Below are 20,323 nucleotides of genomic sequence, written 5' to 3' on the forward strand. Positions count from 1 at the left end.
AAGTTAAGCATCACCTGCCTCAAGTTATTACTTACTAGACTTTCATATGGCATATTTGCACACTTCCTCTGTTACTGACAGAATAATTGGCATTTTAATATGCCCTTGATGGATCTGGGTGAAAGGAGGGATTAGAAACTCCAGACAAACTGGCAGGAGTGAGAAATTATGACTTCATCATTCATTTCCAGATTTTGAGCCCTAAAGTTCTCATGGTATTCATTAGGCGTATCTTACAACATACAGGCATATCTTACCTACCTTCCTATGCAGAAGCATTTCAAAGGGTCTTTCCTACCCATTAACTGTAACAAGTTTCCCTCCTGATATCTAACTTCCTTGCACTTACTTTCCTCTCACCAAAACACAGCCTTTCAACGTTACAGAAAATGATAGAACATGTTTTGGGTACAATTATGTTGATAATGGGTTCAAAACCCTCCATAAAAATTCACCTTTACTATGGATGACAAGCGTTCAAGAAGAACAGTCTCACAGGATGAATTTATGCACATTACCAATCTTTTCATTACTCAATTATGGTACCTGTAATAAATACAGCAACGTTAATGCTTAAACCTACTCGTGAGAGTTTTTGAAGACTGAAATAACATGTTTCTTTTAGCAGTCTAAACCACGTGTTTACATTTATTCAACTACATGGTTAAATTACGCTATCATTCTAAAAAATCTCCCCTAAATCCCCTTTCCCGTTACTTGCCACTAAATGTGGCAAGGTTAAGAGGAATCTCACCCTGAACATACAGGATTTAGAATAACCTCAACTACCTCAATTTGTTATAAACTTTAAATGCAAGCAAAAGTCACTAGATTTGCCTATTCATAATAATAAAGCTTACTTTTATAGTGTGCATTCTTTCTGACGATATTCTACAGTTTCAACTGTTCTTCACAGTAAAGTGTGTTAAACTTTTCCCCCATGAAAAATAAACACACAAGTATCCCTACGCTAACAACTACTTTGGAGTAATTCTTCCTACAAGTGTATACAGCTCTTCAGAAAACAAAGTAACAAAGGGATCCACTTTATATTCTTTCCATGTCAAGAGAAAATGCATTAGAATACAAGTCTAGTTTCCACAAGACTGTTTTCTTGAAGATTCAATGAATTTCACTGCAACTACAGTGAGAGGCATATTCTTTTTATTTTCAAATATAGGGGAAAGAGTCACGCAATTTCTTTAGTATATGCTTATCACCATCACCTTTTTACCCTAAGGTCAAAAGACTATTCCCGTAAGCTTTCTTCCACATTTAACATAGACTATTGCTCTAACTTTTCCAAGAAATTGTACTAAGAACAGATGTAGAAAAATCCTCTGTATTTGACATCATATTGCTAAAAAGCATTTGTTTGCCGCCCACTTCTTTCTTTACATTTCTTTAGTCAAATAAACATTACTTTTTCCTTGTCACTGGAAAAAAGTACTGTTATATCATCGAGTGTGTATCATAGCTGCAAGATCATATTAGAATTTTTTAATTAACTATAGAGGGAAAGAAGCAGGGAAAAGGTGTTACTTCAAGATTACATCCCTCCTGCTCCTTTACGTTAGCCCTCAAGTCTTTCACTAGTATCACTGGTAACGATCTCCACCCACCTCCCCACACTAAAACAAGTACACACTGGCAAAATCCCTCATGGAAAAAGTCAAGAATACATTCTTTTATGTTTTCAAATGTAAGGAGTATATCTAACCCAGACAAAAGTTAAGTAGTGATAGGTAGTTGTGGGTAAAAGTCTACAAAACAAAATGCCAAAGGAAGAAATTATCGTAGAATACAAAGTAAAGAGTGCCGAGACTTTATTACTTTCTTACAAAGATGTGAAAAGGTAATAAAAAACAGTGCTACACAGCAACAGAACTAATTCACATTTACAACCCAATCTTAGATTTGGCAATTAAAACTGGTTTTTTGCAAAAAGTTACCCTTGACTTCTCTTTATTGAAGAGAGGGGTGGGGGAAGAAAGAGGATGCATTCAGTGTTTCCAAACTGCAGCACTCACATTTATAGCTGAGCAACAAGACTGTTAAACTGAATTCACTTTATTGTCCCCAGATCAGAAAAAGAAGGTAAGTACAGTTTAGAACTCTGTGGTAATAACAAAAAGAGACTATCAGAGGAAAATAATCATCTGAAGGATTCACATATTTCCTCCTTTTCAAGTTTTTCTTCCATATGATAACAGAGTCAGCATACATTGCTCCATCATCCCTCCAGTGAAACAAATCAAGGCATTTATTTTCACCTCTTTCATGTTTTCAAAAAACACGTGAATATACGACATACCTTATGCTGTAACAGTTTAACCCTGCATCAGCTAACAAATTTCTTAGGTTTAAGCCTACACACTGCACAGCCTTCTTGCTTCTTTTTGTACTTTGCCAGATCTCTTCAATTTCACAAACTTCTGAACAGAGCTGTCATTATTAATTCTCAGCAAGAAACTTAAGCCGCTATGAATCACTGCAGCAACTGGCAGCAAGTGGCAGCACCACTCTCACAATGCTTCAGAAATTGAGAGAAGTCCTAAAGTAACTAAAAGCTTTTAGCTAACCTACCACTGACTTGGTTCTTGCAAGTCTTCATGCAACTTCATTAAATAACACAGCAAAGAAAAAAAGGTACATAAAGCTGACATTTTTCAGAAGCCAGAAATATTTCTGTATTCTGCCTCTCTAACAGCAGGGTCTCAGTGCCATGCCACTGTCTCCGAGTAGGGCACCACACAGGCTGGAACTTTAGCTTTTCACATTCCATTAAAAGCTTATCAAAACAGTGAAAGTTATATCTCCCATGACTGTCCACAGTGGAATTAAACCCTCAGAGTTTATTCATTGGACATCAGACATCAAGGCTACTTACTTGGCTCTAAACAAGAGTACAGATAACACATGTTGCCCTCCTCAAGAAATGCACTGTACAGTGTAAAGCATTTACTATGCAAAACTGCATGTTTCAATGTTGTGTGAAAACTAAATCATTGGACAATATTATCAATTGCATTATGCAGAGAATAATTATTTTTCCTAAAGAGAAATAAAAGCGAGAACAGAAAAACGGCTTTGATGTAGTCTCCAAAATGCTGCTCAACTCTGCATTGCTAAGCCACAGACGTCTATACAACAGATTCCTACAAATAAGACACAGTGAGCATTTCTCTGCACTGGGAAGCTGTGGGTTTTTTCCCTAAAACTCACGTTTACCATGACCATTGCATTTTAGCAGCACTATCATCTGGGACACTGGCAGCTCTGTGGTCCAGTGGCAGGTAAAACAAAATATTTAAGCTTCAACAATCAGAGACATTCGCTGTTCTACTGATAATCAAAACTATAAAAATACAAAGAAGAAAACTGGACTGTGACTTCAATATTAACTGTATTCACTGTGCGGTGGAATTGAAGTCAGAAACTTATTTTTCAATTTTTTTGGAAACTTAGCCCACGTTCATCTCATGAACAAGTGTGCTTTAGTACTTTGAGGAGTAATTTTCAGCAGAAAAGATACAGCTGCTTTTCTGGTGATGTGTATTTTAAAATACATGTTAGTATAGACCACTCTGTAGCATAACTTTCAAGAGTTATGAATCCAAATTTAAAAGTTACAGTAAGTTATACTTACTTCTTTCTTACCTTCCACTCGCTACCTCACTGCCTCTCCCTGCTGATCATGTGAACTGGTAGTCAATGTGACTTGCTTCGTGGCATCAAGGCAAACTAATTTTGAAATTACCATGGGCCTCCAGAGCTTACCAGAGAATTCTGAAGCTGCTTGCTGCGAGACATTGCCACATGCAGAGGCTCATGCTGGTTTTCAAGAATAAATCATCTTCCAGAGAGGCATGCCATTGTATCAGCAAAACCTCTGTTTTTGTTGAATTAGTATTCTCATTAAAAAATAATTTACTTTATTATCCTTGCATGTTCCTTCCTACCTCACTGTTCCACTACTAAAACATACTATAATTTTTTAGTAAACAAAATTTCTAGATAAATGTTAATCACTGTCTGCCCATTTCCTTAGGAAAGGTAATTCTCAAAACACAACACATGCAGATAACAACAGATGAATGAAGGTATCTAGATGTGACACTGATGCATAACTATATTCTTACTCATGCACACATCCTAAAATGATTCCCCTCTTCAAAGGTGTTATTTCTTGACCTAATTTGGTTCTGTTATTGACACAACAGCAATACAATTAAGGGACTGCTTAAGTCAGTTGGGGGGGGTGGGGGGGGGTCGTGTATGAGGTTTTGTGTGTGTTGCTGTTTTGTTTTTTAAAAAAATGTAAGTGAGAACAAGCCTTGTAGATCTCTAAATGTTACCTATTTTTCTTCTAGTTACCCACAAAATGCATCTTCAAGTTCCACATCTTTCTATTAAGTATTCAGATGTAATTATTACTCGTATTTTAGACCTGTCAAAGAGAATTCTTACTAAATTTCTCTGATGTCCTACATTTGTAAGACAACTGTGGTGTAATTTGTCATGACAAAACCACACAACTCATTTCCAAATTGTCTATTAGGTACCCATAACTGACATGAATGTAGTTGGTCTAAACATGAAGAAAAAATCCAGCACTCATCCAGGCACACAGTGTGAACCAACTCAGACAAAATCTAAAGATTTGCCTAAACCAGAACAGTCTGGTTTAGAATAAGTTTCAAGATAATAATGAAGGAAGTGACAAAATTAATTAATTTTCTGAGATTCTCTAATATAAAACATTAGGTTCAACACAAGAGAAATTGCTATAGCTTCCACTGATTACACTAATTGCTTATTTGACGGACTCACAGTAACTCATCTTTTGTTGAGAAATCAAATAAAAATCCAAAACATCTGGTTGTCCACACTCATTTTTGTACTTAAAAATTTAGCTCTTTTGGAAGCTGGGAAAAGCTTTAGAACAGGTATGTTAAAAATACATATGTTTCCCTACCTGTTTCTCACTCAGAGCTGTGATTTTGGCTTGAAGTTCATGAAGCTGTTTCTTCAAATCAGCATTCTGATTAGAAAGAAAAAATATCTGTGAGAAAGATATTCCATTTGTTAACATAGAGTAGTAGCAGGAAGGTAGGTTTTTTTGTTGGTGTGGGGTTTTTTCATTATTTTTTTAATAGCGTACTACAAATACAGCACCTCTGGATGTACAGCCAATAGAATTCGAGAGGCTCAAAGCAGCCTTACCTAAGTCGGAGTGCAACAATAATCACAGGACCTTTCTAGCACTCAGAGAGCCAACCCAGTGTGGAACGAAGATTTCATTAAAACATCCACTAGTGCTTACCACATTATAAAGCACATACGTACATTTCATCAAGCTTACAAATTAAACAAGAAATGTTTGTTAATATGTAATACAATAGTATCATATTGTATACAGTAGTATACTATGGTATGTTACCTAAAGTGTACTCACCTATGCTACTTATGCAAAGACATTATCATACATTCGATTATGCAGAGCAAACATATCTTAATTGATACGCACATCAAATGAGGCAGACATATCTACATCTTCATTTCCATGTACATTTATGCCTTAGACTGTATTTGAGAGAATTACATTTGCCTTAGCACATCATTCATATCAGCACCTTCTTAAGTTTAAGATTTGAAAGCCATACCATCACTATAAAGATGCAGTCAGAAAACTTTTTACCAGGATTATTTCTTTCCTACTAAAAATAAAGTAAAATTTAAAAATCTGTCCTCAGTTTACAGGCTGTGAAGCTCTCCAGAAACATGACAGGGAAGCAAGCTTCCCTGCGTTGTACTCTTTTTCCACTTTTTTTGTTCTCATTTGTGTTGTAAGCTCTCTACACTAGATTACGCAGGTTTGCTGTGCTACAAAGAAATATTGAAACATAGGACTAACGTCATTACAGGAACTTCATGCTCAGGACAATTTCCCAATTTTTATAGCCCCTTATACAATTTTGAAATGCATTACTATCTCAGCTTACAGATAGTCTTCTCCAATATACACACAATTCTAGAAAAACCAGATATTGACCAGTCATCCTCCCTTCTTCTAGACTCTACTTAACAATCTGGGATAAAAATGCATTAAGAGCATTGGAAGCAGGGACCAGATTTACTCTTCCTGGCTCCAGAAACTCTGCATGGCTGCTTGCAGCATGACCTGGCTTTCAGCAGATATGAAACAAAAGCAAACTGCTCTGTTAGCGGACTTGCCCAGCAAATAAGAGTAGCAGACATTCCCCAAACCCCATCAGAATAAGGAAGTTCTAGAAAGCAGGTTTTCTAATACCACCCTACTCCCTGCTCATCCCTCCCCATCAGAGGTCTAACTACTTGACTGCTACAAAAAGCTGTCTTCCCACTCCAATGAGCTCAGAAAATTACAGGGCATTTAGTATTGTATGGGGATGGGAGCAGTTACTAGCAAGCCTTAGGTGAGCTGCCTTTTTCTCCTCTACTCAACATTTCAGACTGGTTAGAATACTCCATGGAACTCCCCATTCAGCCCACTCGTGCGCTTAACTGCTGTACAAGACAACCCAGTCTCCTTACGGAGTCATTGGGAAAGGGAGGACAACTTGTGTCTATGCAAGGAGTCTAGTTATCCAACTTCAGTAGCTCTGAAGCATCCCAAGGCCAAGTGCCCACTCTTTGGACACTCAGGGCTGAAGTTGGTTACCTAACACAAGCAATCTGAACACAGCCTTAAGCTACATTCTTTATTTGGACAAAATATCCTATCTCTTCTTGTACAACTGTGAGCCTACTGATTCTCAGAAAAGCAGCGAACTCTAGTAATGGCAGATTTTATGAAGAGCAGCTTCCAACAGAACCAGAAACTTGCTGCATGTTTGAACCACACCATAGCCCATAAGAGTCACCTGATTTAAACTATTAAGAATGTGAGGCAAAAGGCTTCATAGAGGCAAAAGTTTTGGTTTTGTTTTACACTATCCAACAGTCATTGTTTAAAGACTTATTCATAATAGTTTTCTTCTAAACATTATGCTAGCAAGGAAGAACATGATGAAGTAGTATCTAAAATTCTCAGGTTCATGAACTGTTATTTCTTGTATTTTAAAGGGCAAATAATGCAATATAAAAATAAATAGTTACCTGCGGATCTTGCTTCATTTGGGCAACCAATTTCTAGAAAGAAAAAAAGATGCAACAATACAATGAGGATTTTTATTATGGATCTTGCTGAGCAGTTTAAAATTCAACATTTTTGAAGAACCTTTGTAAAAGCAAAATATTCAGTTTACAGCATTTCAATAGCAAGGCCTGGAATCCAGTACTATATAATTTCCAAACCCATTCCTATTAATATAGTAAAACTACTGCACTAAGCCACCACTTTTGCTTCATGTCCTAAACAGCTCTTGTTCAAGTGATGCCTTTTAAGGACAATTGAAGCCAGCTGGGTAAAATAATCTAATAGCTGTGTCTCCTCTAGAACTGCTGCCTTCTTTGCTTGCAGTGACAAGAAAAACACATCACAGATAACCACTGCAAGCACAAAAGCTGTTTGTATATTCAAGAGCAGAATGTTTCAAGTACTAAGGATCTGCCCACATGTTGACTTGGCTGGTACCACATGGAAGACCCATGTTCAGAAGTATCTTTGCCACTTTTCTCCCTCAGGAAGAGCTTGAGATCATTGTAGAAGAGATGCCCTCCACATCCAAGGGAAAGCAGACAGATGGTTACTATTCACTATTCTTCCTCCTTCACTTCCTTCAGGCAGCTGCAGGAGAATGCCATCTATTGCTAAGCAAGGAAAAAAGTTACCAGGCTGTCACCAAAGAAACCAGAGCCCACAATGAAGAGGAAATGTAAACCAAAAATTCACAATTTCTTTTTTTGTTACAGCCATGTTTATTCATCACATCGCTATGTCCTTTCCACACATGCAGAGAACAATGTAAAGTCTGTACTTTCTTCCCTATTTGATCATCAGAATGAGGAAAAGGAGTGAGAAAGAGGGACAAAGAGAGAAAAATATGTTCCATTCCACCTGTTTTGATACCATTCTGAGAATTCAGACTTTGTCAACTAGTTCTCTTCAAAAGTTTATTTCATTTCACATCCTAAAAATGGTATTTATCAAAAAACCAAGTGTAACAGAAAGATAATGCTGCATAAGAACACAGGCTTATCTGCTGCATCTACTTTCTAGTACTAACCAATAGCAAACAGAGGCATATTGTCTATGCTGGAGAAGCATAGAGGGTTATCTCCCATCTTTCAGAAATTTACATCTCTGATGCTTTCAAAGATTATGTCTTAGGTTTAATAGCTAGTAACACACTTTTCTTCTATTAATCTGCCTTAATTGCTTTTCAGACCCAGGAAAACACTCCAGAGTCTGTGAAAATAAATTTCAAAGTTAAACTACAGGACTCCGATGTAAAAGGACCTCCTTTTTCTTTTGAATCTGCCTCCTGATAATGCAAGCATGAGGGGCAAGTAAGATTACAGAAAACCAGTCTTGTCTCGAGTCAAGAGGAGTTGGAAGCTGGACTCAGTGATCCTTATGGGTCCCTTCCAACTCAAGATACCCTATGATTGTTTGTCTGTTCATCATCTTCTTACATTTTTTCAACACCTCATATTCCCCCATCAGTCATCGCTTCTTCAGACTGAAAGTCTCCTCATGCACGAATCATTCCATTTCTTTGTTCACTCAGCACTCTTCCCTGTACTTCTCCAGTTCGCCTCTATCATCCGGAAGCAAAGTTTAAAACTGCTTGCAACACTCAAGTGTTCTGTACTGCAAGAACTCCTTCCGCAGTGCTAATAGCTAATTCACAGCCTAATTACACAGCTATCGCAGATGTAAAACCAGGACTGTTTTTCCGAAGTGCATCACTTGGCATTTATCTACACTGAATATTATTTTTTTGTCATGCCATCATTCAGTGTCACAGGAGCTAAGGTGCTACGTTACCCTTTTGCTCACATGCTTAGCTTATTTTTCCTCAGTGCTTTCTGCCACATCAGTTTGACAAGCAACAAATTCGTTAGTTGTTATACAAAAGGTGCTTGTACAGCCTCAGTCATAAGACAATACAGTCAGTAACTGTAGACTCTTCAAAGTATTGCTAAATTTATGGATCACTCAATACTGCGTCATCCAATCATAAGAAAAAACAATGTTCTTTTGCACTGTCCCCAAATGCAAGCTAAATTTAAGTTATTTTAAAACTTACTAATCTTTCTGTTATGAACTGAGAGAAGGAAAAGGATGTTCTAGGTTCTTTCCACACATCAGCTCGAGGACTCATCCATAAAGCCCAACCCTCCATGAGAATAGCTAAATATAACTCCTTTAACACTTCTTGTGATCAAAACTAAGAGGAGCAGACTGTTTCAAAATAACCTTCATTAAGTCAACGCAGCAGCAGAATGAACTACTTAGATTTGATGCATCTCTTCTCAGGACAAGCAACATAGCTTTGACATGGAAGATGTTTGAATACTCAAGTTGTGCTCTGATATAGCAAGTGACCTGGTCAGACTTAATTTACGGATGATTCTTCAATCATCGAAAAGAAACCGGGGGAAGGAAAAAAAAAAAGTTTTTTCTAAACAACTAAGCACGTCCTTTGGGTCCTTCCTGGTAGTTTAAGACATACTTGGCCAAAGCAGCAGCATCAAAGCTTCAGAGTTCTGGAGGTGAACTGGAATAGGCAGAAAAGGAGCTGTTCTACAGACAAAAAGACAGTTGTACTGAGCATCACTTTCTAGGTCATGTGCTGCATCAAGAAGCTGGGAGGCTTTGCTTACAGTGCAGAGCTGAACTTCATATGCTCGTCAGACACCTGTCCACCACTTACAAGGGGACAACAAACTATGACTGTATGAGCACTGGCAAGCTTTATTAGAGAATCCTCAGAAAAAAAATATTGGTTAAGTAGAAGATTAAAAGTGAGACAATTCTCCACAAATCCTGAGCACTGCCAAAAGGAGGGATATATCGTATCTCTAAGTTACAGTATTCAAAGATATACAATACAGTTAAAGCATTTCATTTGAAGATTTCTTTTTCGTGCCAAAATGAGTTTCATTTCTAACAGCGGACATTTGATGAGCACAGCAGTAACCAGTCACACACAGTTCAAGAAAAGTTTCCTGAAGCACCCAGTATGTTGCTGCAGGTGTTATTTTCCATTGTAAACATTTAGACTTGTTTGTAGCCTTAATTATGGGAATATACAGTATCTTGAAGAAAAAAAAGACAACCTTCTGATAGAATAGGTTGTCTAGTTTCACCAACTAAAACCAAATTTACTTAAGTTTATTTCAGTGCAGAGCTCACTTTTAATGAGGATTAGGCAAAGCTAAGGCAAACAGGGTCAAAAAACCTTGAAGTTGTTAAAAAAGTCTTTTTGGACATTTTCCAGTCTTTGTCCTTGTTCGCCATCATCATTACGAACAGATGCTAAAGATCTTTCAAAATTCACAGTCTAAAAATTTTTTGTTAGCTGATGCATAACGGGTAATGAAGATACACACAAGCGGTAAATGCTGTTACACAAACGCAAGTATGACCAGCGTTCTGATCACCATACAGCAGGTACTACTTGAAAAAATACTTACTGGCCTTAAAACATTTTACTGTGTGCAGCAAAATGCCATGGGGAAATTCTGAATTTCCTTACCCCCATAACAAAAATTCATTGGAGTTTTGAATGCAACAGCCTTGGAGTTTCTGAGGAGAGCAAAATACTTGTCTGTAGTTCTGGATATTAATCTTTAGCTTTTTCAAGTTTTTCTCCCTAGCTGAAAGTTCTGTTTTGTTGAAGAAGACATAGCTTTATTTTACTAATCCACCCATTCAAGCTCTTGTGCTGTGTTAATCGTTGCAGTAACTACTGAACAAGTCATCTAGAACAGTTGTCTAGACCAGTCACCAGGTAATTTGGAAACATTTCCCAAATTTTGTATGATGGGTTACACTGATCAGTGTAACCTACCATATATTTATTTTATCCACTGTGTAACAGTTGTGAGTTTCAGATACCCAACAAAAATACTTGGAGAACTGTCTTTAGAAAAGGTCTCTGATAAATTTAATATTCCAAGTTGGCAGCTACCATGTGTTTATGGCTGTAACAATTTTGTTCCAAGAATGAATATGCGTATTTCCTCTTATATTTGCTAAATGAGTTTTTTTTAATTATTATTAATATTTCTCATTTGTATTGTAACAGAATGACAAACTGCAACTCTACTGCCATATAGTGTTGGACAGGCTACCAGTAAAAAGACCCAATATGCAAAAATTTCTGAGCCCAAGCACTACAACGTTTTGGTTAGCAAAACTATACAATCACAACTTTAGAAAGTAGTAATGTAGAAGACATTCCAGAAGAGAAGCACCAGATGAGACTATGCAGCACTACGCAGATTTCGCTTAAAAGTTCCTCCACCATATTCTTCCATTGCTAACTGAATACTGAATCTGGCTTCAGAACATCAGAAAAACCTTCCAGACCGAAGCTGCTGAACATAGTTTTCAGAATGTTTTTATCACTGCTACAAAGTATATATTAAAAAAATCCCCACCCACAGCCCGATATGTAGATTTTTCACATTTGCTAAAAAACAACAGGTGTTGGAGTCAAAATGCAGAGTATAAAACTCTAAGTGGTTTCAGGCTTATAAAACAATTATTACTATAGCTGTAGTGCTATTACTTAATGCTACCATTAGTAGTAATATTATCAGCAATACTAACGTTGCCATTACTTGAAAGTATAAAGCAAGAAATAATACAGATTACCTGGTGAACCTGAATTTCCACTTTCAGAGCCTCCTGTAGAGTCTGCAGCTCCATCCTCTACCTTCTCCACTTTCTCCAGAAGTGTCTTTGCTTTTTCCAGTGCCTTTAGTTTCTGGTTTCCTCTTTAACACCAGTACTATAGAAAAATGAAAGTTTTGTTCTGGTTAGTGAAAGCGAGAATTCAATTTGAAAAGGACAAGATTATAACAGAGCAGGAATTCAGTAGTGAACTATATTCAACTGCAGCTTTCTAGCCTAAACACAATCTTTTGAACACAAGAAATCTACAGCCTGTACAAATACCTGCCTTGGAGTCGTTTAGCCAAATTTATTACTACCCACATATCCCAAAGTTGTCCGTTATCTTGGTTTGCAGGCAGCTATTTCCTACTAATATCCTATTGCAGTTGCACATTAAATTAGAGAATTTAACTACTGAGAACATTTTAAAACTCTGTGTAGATGAGAAAATATTACGGAGACAAAAATTCTGCAACCCAAACAGCAACAAATTGTTAAACAGAACATACTGCATTAACATACTTCCATGATAATATAGAGCTGTTCTTAGATGGGACGGTCTGCATGCAATTTGACAGAACAACATTAATGTATTAATAACCCACTGCCTAAAGTTTGTGCTGAGTTAGTCATTGCAGTAGAAACCCATTTTGAAGGAACACAAGATTGATATAAAGCAGCAAGACTGTTTTAAAACCATTAATTTTAAAATCCTTTTCATCCTCAAATTCTACCTGTAGAACAAAAGTATGAGTTTACCATCTTCACTTGTACTACAGACATTAATCCCCCACAACCTCTGACATAGGAAAGCATCATCAGCCATACTCTAAAAGCCTTGAAAGTTGGACAAGAGGTTTTTGTTCAGAAATATGTCTTAAGTATCAGCTTCTGAAACAGGATTAAGGTTCCTGTCTCTATCCCATATGCTCAAATCACAATGGAAACTGTGTAAAAACATCTATAAATGCATATACATAAAAGCCATCGGAAAACATTACACAGCGATCTTTCCACAGTCACTTTTCCATCCAGACACCACATGTTAAAGAATTGCTGGAGTGTTAAAACAGTTCCTTTTTTTTTTTTTTTTTTAAATTGCTCACAGTTATTGCACAGGCATTGTAGCCAACTCAGAAGCCTTCATAATGGGACTCCATTGTTTTTGAAAGGATATTGACAGTTTAGATTAGACATGTAGGCTGTAAAAAGACAGTAATTCCCAGAAGTTAGAGGATTTTATTTTAACATTGTCACACTACAGTAAAGCTAAAGTGCTGGACGAGTTTGGTAACTCCTGAAAATAAAAAGTTGGGGGAGGGTTTTTTTTGTTTTATTTAAATTAATTGTTTCCCTTTCCAAACAGAAATGTGTTACAAAAATACTATAAAGGCATTTTAAAAGCATTATATTTAAACACATTCTTTGTTCATGGTGTCTGCTGTTAGCTTAAAGTTACTTATTTAAAATACAAAGGCCTGATCACCTTCCAGTCAACACATTAAATGACCTGTGGCACATGTGGGAGAGGCCCTTGCAGAAGACAAGGGAAAACAGCTGCCTATGCAGCACTACTCTATAAAATTGTAATTTCTATCAAGGGATACATGGAAATTACATATAGTTTCCTGTTCTATTACCACAAACAGTAATGAGAAAACAGAATCCCAGATTATTACTTCCACTCACTGACAAGAACTATAGTCTGCATTAAGCCCCTACCACTGCAGTTTCAAAAGAAACCATGCTTCAGAAACCCACGTGAGAGACTGGCTAATGAAAACTGGAACCCACTGCAGAGAGAAGTCTTTCATAAGCCTTGGAAACGCTATTTTGGGGAAAAGATACAGGCATATATGGCCATAGTTTCTTCCTCAGTGTGTCTTCAATGAATGAGAAGGCACTCATGATGAACAGCTAGGATCGCTCTCTAACTACATATTAACTTTAAAGTTAAGAGCAAAAACAGCAGAAGAGGCCATTATCTCAAATAAGAATGTAAACAATAGCTGTAATTTTAATACATGTGACTAAAGCCCAGTGCTAGTTCATGGGCAAAATGACACAGTACTTCTGTAAAAAAACCATATAAAGATCGAGCAACTATTAATGCACAACTTATTTTGACACATAGAAATTGTAGTATTGATGGTTCACAAAAACTAATCCAACCTAATTTGATAGATGCCTTGAACAGCTAGAAAAATTTTTCAAAATTACTTTTTAAGAGCTTTAAGAAAAAAAGTGATAGTGCTTTGCAGAAGCAAGTGGCTACTCAGCCTAGCCGTGTTTACAGTGGTGTAGACATGAACAAGTGTAATTCACTGTCATATTGGCGAACATATATTGTGACAAGTAAAAAACCCAAAACAATTCTAGCAACATACCAATCATTCAGCTCCATCCCAAAATTTCTGTTACAACTTCGAATTTTTCTTTCATTGTAATTTAAAGTTAACAGATTTTAAGATTCCTTAGAATTTATTCCTTCAATATATATAAATTTGAAATAGGTGCCATACTGTAACATTTTGAAGAATTAATTTCAGTTTGTAAGACTGAAGCTTCTAAGAAAAGGCAAGAGAGATTAACAAACTTTTCACTTTTTTTTTTTGGTAGGTTTCCTAACTTGACTCCTTTTTCCTACTACTTCTCCTCTATTACAGCCTCAGAGCAACTCACTTTGCTGTATCATTTACCTCCAGTTACCTTCTGCCAGCAAAGTTATAATGAAGCAAAATTTATACATAGGAAACAACCTCTTCTTCAGAATCTGTCTGATACGTAAGGAAAGAGAATCTAATGCTGATTCATCAGCAAAGGCCACACAGCAAAGAATGATCTTTTGCAATCACCTCTGCCAGCTGCTCTATTTGTCAACTAGCAGCACCAGTGTTCTCCTTATTTAAAAAAAGAGCCAGGATAAACAATTATGAGAACATTGTTAAATTACAAATAAGTTACCGTATATTCGGCATGGCATCCCAGCCGAGGCATGTATCGCCACTACTTTAGAGACAATGAAACAGGCAAAGGACAGTGAAGAATTTATTACAAGGTTCTGAAATGTTCTAAACATCCAAATCATTGGTGGGATGGGAGAACATATTAAGTAAAATGTTCATTTAAGAATTTGATCAAGTTGCTGATTTCTGAATATTAAATATATACAGTTGTTATTTAGTTGTACCTCTCTAGAACTGAAACACTAGAACACACACTTACAGCTTTCCTTCCCAAGCAGGCATAACCATCCAAAGTTATCCCCATCCAGAATTCCCCTGAAGCATCTTAAACACTTACCCAATGTTAGTGTAAAAAAAAGTTGTGATAATTCCTTACATGCAACAAATCTTAGACTGCATTCTTCTTTTTTTATGTAGAATAATGCCTAGAAATATCTACGAGGGCAGCTGGTTAAATATTGTAGTATTTCCTTTGAAAGCAGGTACAGAACTACATAAGCAAGTGGTCACACATATTTTGTGAACGCAAAAGTGTTCAATATTTTTTAACTTCTACTCTTTTAGACTGAACTTCAAGGGCAGATTTAAAAAGTTACATCCAGCAGCATTATGAACTACCTAGCATACCACATCCGAAGATGTATAAAACTATCCATGGATTAACCATAAAACATACTGCATTTTCCACTTCACTTTTATGACAGTGGAATTATTTTAATTAAAAAGCTGTAGATGATTGAAATTGCATGGATAGGTTGGTCTGCAAACATCCTTCAATCCATTAGTTCTTAAAGGAAAGCATGCAAACACCTTGTTCAATGCTAGAATCAGTGATTTTCAGAAGGAAAGCAGAGGATTGTGGAGTACATGCATCTCTTGTACACCCAGACATACTTCCAAGCCTCAGCCAGAAAGAGCACTGAGAGCAAGAGGTGAATTTGCCATTCCTTGGATTGATTTCAAGTATTGGAGGCAGCAGTCCTGCATTCAATTCCTTGCTGGGATGCATTTGTTATAAATAATCCCTTCTTTCTTATGTGGTTGCTTCAACACTTAGAATTTCATACTCAGGTAAGTAACCCACCACACCACAGTTAAGGTGGTAGAGGTTTATATACTATACAAATATTCAGAGACTGAATGAAATCTTAAGCTCTACAATGATCACGTAAGTGCATTAGTACTTCTCTATTATCTCAATTAAATAAAATCCACATCAGAACCTCTAAAATATCACAGAGCTATTTAAACTACAGTTATTTTGGAAGCTACACTAGAAACACAGCTGACAAGGTGTGTGTATATATATAAAAACCAAGGTAGGACACATACAAAAGCCATGAAGACCTAAGTTATTCAGAGTCCTTCCATACATATGGAAGGTCTCTGAATAACTTAGAACTTTAAAAAGAAGTCTTTCTGAACCAAAAATCCCTTCAGATAAATTTTTTTTTCACACTGCACAGGAAAAAAATTAACATCATTATTTTTGAGTAGATGAATTTAAGTTTCTGCTGTAGTTACAGACCCTTGGGCCCAAATCTCAGCTCTACAGTGATTCTATTTATAGGACTGGGGCTTCCATCAGTAACATGTCCTTTTGAAGATTTAGTTTCTGAATATAAGAGTAGATAGGATTTTAGTTTCAGTAAACATCAAACTTTTCCAGGAATGGATACCAGCTCTTAGTATGATATATTCTTAGGTAAACCATCTTAGCCCAGGGAAGAAGTACTTACCAGTTTTGAGAAAGTTATTCCCTTCAGCTCTGTACCCCCTCCTGCAAAAGAAAACCAAAACAAAACAGATTACAAACATCTTAACTACAGTTTGAAACAGAAAAAGAAAATTCAAAGATTTGGAAAGCTAAAGTGGGGGTTGTTTGCATTTTGGGAAGGTGTTTTTTGTTTGGGGGTTTTTTTTGGGGGGGTGGGGGGGGTGCGGGTGGGGTTTTGGCATTTTTTTAAACTGCTGATGCTAACTACAAAATACCACTTGGAAAGAAAATGTGTTTTGATATGGCAGGGAAAGCCAAGAAGACCTACAATTCTAATCTGGATTAAAATACAAACTATTATTGTCACTAGGGGAAGATTACAGGTACAAGCTTTTCTAGTTCCATGCAAGGCCTGTGTCCCCCTCTCCCGAGGGAAATACCTCCTTTCCATCACATTTGTTAACATCTAAATCACAAGCCGTCAGTTGCCACAGCTAAATATGACAAGTTTACCCACTCCAGACATTTGCCCACCATCTCTGCTGGAGGCTATACCAACATCACAAAAATAGCAGAGGAGGTGGTATGTCGCACAGTCACTGGAGCTCAAATCCCAGAGTACTAATGTAAACTGAAATCAATGGCAGTTTAAGCTAATATGCTAGGTCATGAACTGTGGAGGCCGAGAAGATACACTGCCCGTTACGCTGCCTGTGTCATGGGAAGAACAACGTTTAGCAGTGGAGCAAGGTAGTACCTCTTACATCATCCTCATGAATCATAAAAAACTCATGAGTCAGAGTCCTAAAAGGATAGCTAAAATAAACAATAACTCATTTGCTCAATTACTTTGCCTGATGCTAAAAATAGCCTCCAAAATACTCCAACTTTCTAGCAAAATACTAGAATGTTAGCCTATTTTAAGCTTCAACTCCACAGCTAACATGATCTTTGCAGATATGTTTCCACCCATGTACAAGTCATTGCAGAGCTGAAGTTTAAGCCCCAGCCTTATAAATAGACACAGCAGTAGAAAGCCACATAATCATCTCTCGCTCAGCGGAGACCATCACAAGTGGAGTAGTTTACATTTATTAACCAGCATAACCAAGGTGCTGATGAACACCAGGATCAGAAAAGGAAACAGGAAGCCTACTGCTGGTGTGACTGTAAGTATTGTCGCTCTCCTAGTCTCAAATTTTATTGTGCATTTTGAACAACAAAATACTACAGATGTTGTTAAATTAATTTTGGAGCAATTTCAGGTTAGTTTAAGTAACATCCAACTACTAACTTAGTAGGTCACGAACTGGGGAGTGTGGACTGGTTTGAGGCTATATTCAAATTAAGTGCATTTGCTCTGGATGCTACAGAATTTGAAACACTCATTGTTGAGGGTATTGAAGAGACAGGTGTGATTCCCAAACTCTAGTTGTTTCTTCTTCGATATTAAAACCTTAGTTGTCACCTCCACCTCCCACTATCAATCAGTTATTTCATTAGTCCAAAGATCTATACAGAAGCTCTTTCATCATGCAAGCACTAATACAACACTTTTCAACAAGCAGCTACAACTATATTTCCTTGCTATTAATAAAATAATAGTAATTAAAAAAAAATCTCACTGCTGTAGATGACTGACTCTGGAAAGCTAAACAAAACGGTAGTACACATCTGGAAATACAGTCTTAGAATAAGAAAGCATGATTTGTATTTTAAAAAGAAAAAAATCTCAGTTTACTTGTAGCACAAGCACACACACAAACTGAAGAGAAAACTGTCACTTAAAAATAACAGCATGATTAACTGTTCCTTCCTTCATTCCCCCCCCTCCCCCCCACATAGGGACTTGCCTCCATAGCAGGACCCTAGCTTCATCAAGGCTGAACTGTGCAGAAAAAAAGCTGCACAGTTACAAGACTTCAGATTGCTTTTAACCACTCTGAAGGGCTGCAACCCCAGACTGAGAACGCAGGGACTCCCGAGGACAGAGTTAGGAACACCAAGAGTTTAATCGTCACTACCCGAGTGATTTGCTGTGTTGCCTTGGAGAAGTCACTTAGAGAGGACCTAGAAAGAGAATGGAAATACATTTGCATCCTCTTCTGTAGATAAATTCCTACAGGCTTTTTCTTAAGTGTTTGGAACAGGTTAATGTTTGAAAAGTCAAGCCTTTGGAAATACAAAATACTTTAATTCTGCCCTCATGTGAGTGTAGTATTTTTACTGGCATCTTTGCCTCATTTAGCAGAGAGGACAAGCTTAAAGAATAAAGTATCAGTTGAATAATTTATTTTCATTCTGAGTTTTCAGTTTGCATGCTTTTTTAAATTCAATATCTAAGCTCTACAACAAATAAAGGATTGGTTTCCTCATAAGCAGCACAGTAACGATAGCCACAGAAAAACTCAGACCTGGTATAGGCAAGTGTTCTTAGATAGGGAATTGAGGCAGAGAAATGAAGAACAAACATCCAAGATTGGTAACTCCAAGCACCTTAAACAGACTTACGTTTTCCCTTGCTTTTAACATTTTTATAGTCGAGTACAGTTTATGACCAACTAAGTCTGTAGCTTTGGCTCTTAACAATTCTCTGCCTTTGTGGCTACTGGGAACCAACCCGGAACAGCATTAATGAAAAAGCTACCTGAAAAAAATATCTGTCCTACAGATGAACTGAGATTATTTCTTGTTCACAGCAAGAGTACATACAAATTCACACTGCCTCTCCCACTACAAAACACTTCAGAATGTTGAGATTAGCTCACAATCACTTGTATCGACAGAGAATTCTGAAGAGTTTAGAATTTTGCAGCATTTCTTAAAAACTTCGGCAGGTAGAAATGTATCACAAGATCTCAGCTATTCATTTTACTGAATAGTTGCCTTTTAAATGCTCTAGAAACGTGCCTGTCCGAGGTACAAGCCTGCATGGCTAACCCAGATTATTCAGAAGAAAAGCCTAAGCAATGCTTACCTATGTTTACTACAAGCTAAAAAGCAATTAAAATTAGCATTAACCAAATAAAACATCAAAATTTTAGAAATGCATTTTTCTTAGTGAGATTGACCATTAAGAATCTGATGTTAGTGTTACTAACAGGAAGGGTAGTTCGATATATACGTATGCTTAAACAAGGAATACCTTCCCCACTCGCCAAAAAAAAAAAAGGCTCTTAACCTTTTCAACAATTCTGTCCAACATATGCAAGGAAAAAATACACCACCATTACCAATAACAATCACATTCTGCACATCAACTTTAAACTTTTTCTTGAAGTTGGTAAATAAGGAGAAAAGGTAGTCATTTCATGGGACTATTATGAAAACAAAGCCCTCAAACTCAAAACTCTCACGTTTAAGGCTTGGTAGCTCCTGAGGACATCAGAAGGCTACACATGGGGGTTAAACATTTTAGCATACAGCACCTGAAGGTTTAAGACTACTGAAATGTTAAGTATGTGTATATGAAGGTGTTTGATTACATCAATCAGATACTTATTATTAAGTTATACAATGAAGTTTATGCTACTGTAACCAAAGACTCATTTGGAAAAAACAGGAGAAATGAAAAGTCACGTTTAGCCATTTTTTGTTAGCATTTTTCCTAACTCTACAAGCTAGCACGTGTTTACAGTTGGAGCATGTAACTTTAAGCAGGAACTTTATATGTACATATCACATTATAATATTATGCAATTTTTACTTTCTACCAGTAGGACCTCAGTCTTGTTCAGTGCACAGAATGGACTCAGATGAAAAAGGACTAGCTGTTGTGCAGAGGCAATTGTGAGCATGACAGTCAGA

The 20,323-nt window shown here is 36.9% G+C and overlaps 1 protein-coding gene across 17 annotated transcripts in view; it reads right to left on the reverse strand.

The window, feature by feature from the left end:
- PHF21A (PHD finger protein 21A) overlaps nucleotides 1-20,323 on the reverse strand; it is a 134,343-nt gene that overhangs the window by 86,150 nt on the left and 27,870 nt on the right. For 9 of the 17 annotated variants that reach the window (XM_064462569.1, XM_064462563.1, XM_064462558.1 and 6 more), the window contains 5 exons: nucleotides 18,370-18,586; nucleotides 16,539-16,579; nucleotides 11,813-11,948; nucleotides 7,141-7,173; nucleotides 4,979-5,044 (listed from right to left, as the gene is read on the reverse strand). In XM_064462569.1, coding sequence (XP_064318639.1) covers nucleotides 4,979-5,044; nucleotides 7,141-7,173; nucleotides 11,813-11,866 — 153 coding nt within the window. In that variant the 5' untranslated portion in view covers nucleotides 11,867-11,948; nucleotides 16,539-16,579; nucleotides 18,370-18,586. The remainder of the gene's footprint in view (nucleotides 1-4,978; nucleotides 5,045-7,140; nucleotides 7,174-11,812; nucleotides 11,949-16,538; nucleotides 16,580-18,369; nucleotides 18,587-20,323) is intronic. The other 8 variants (XM_064462568.1, XM_064462567.1, XM_064462565.1 and 5 more) reach the window with 1 other exon arrangement.

Source organism: Phalacrocorax carbo, chromosome 10 (assembly GCF_963921805.1).
Source record: "Phalacrocorax carbo chromosome 10, bPhaCar2.1, whole genome shotgun sequence".
Classification (NCBI taxonomy): Eukaryota; Metazoa; Chordata; class Aves; order Suliformes; family Phalacrocoracidae; genus Phalacrocorax; species Phalacrocorax carbo.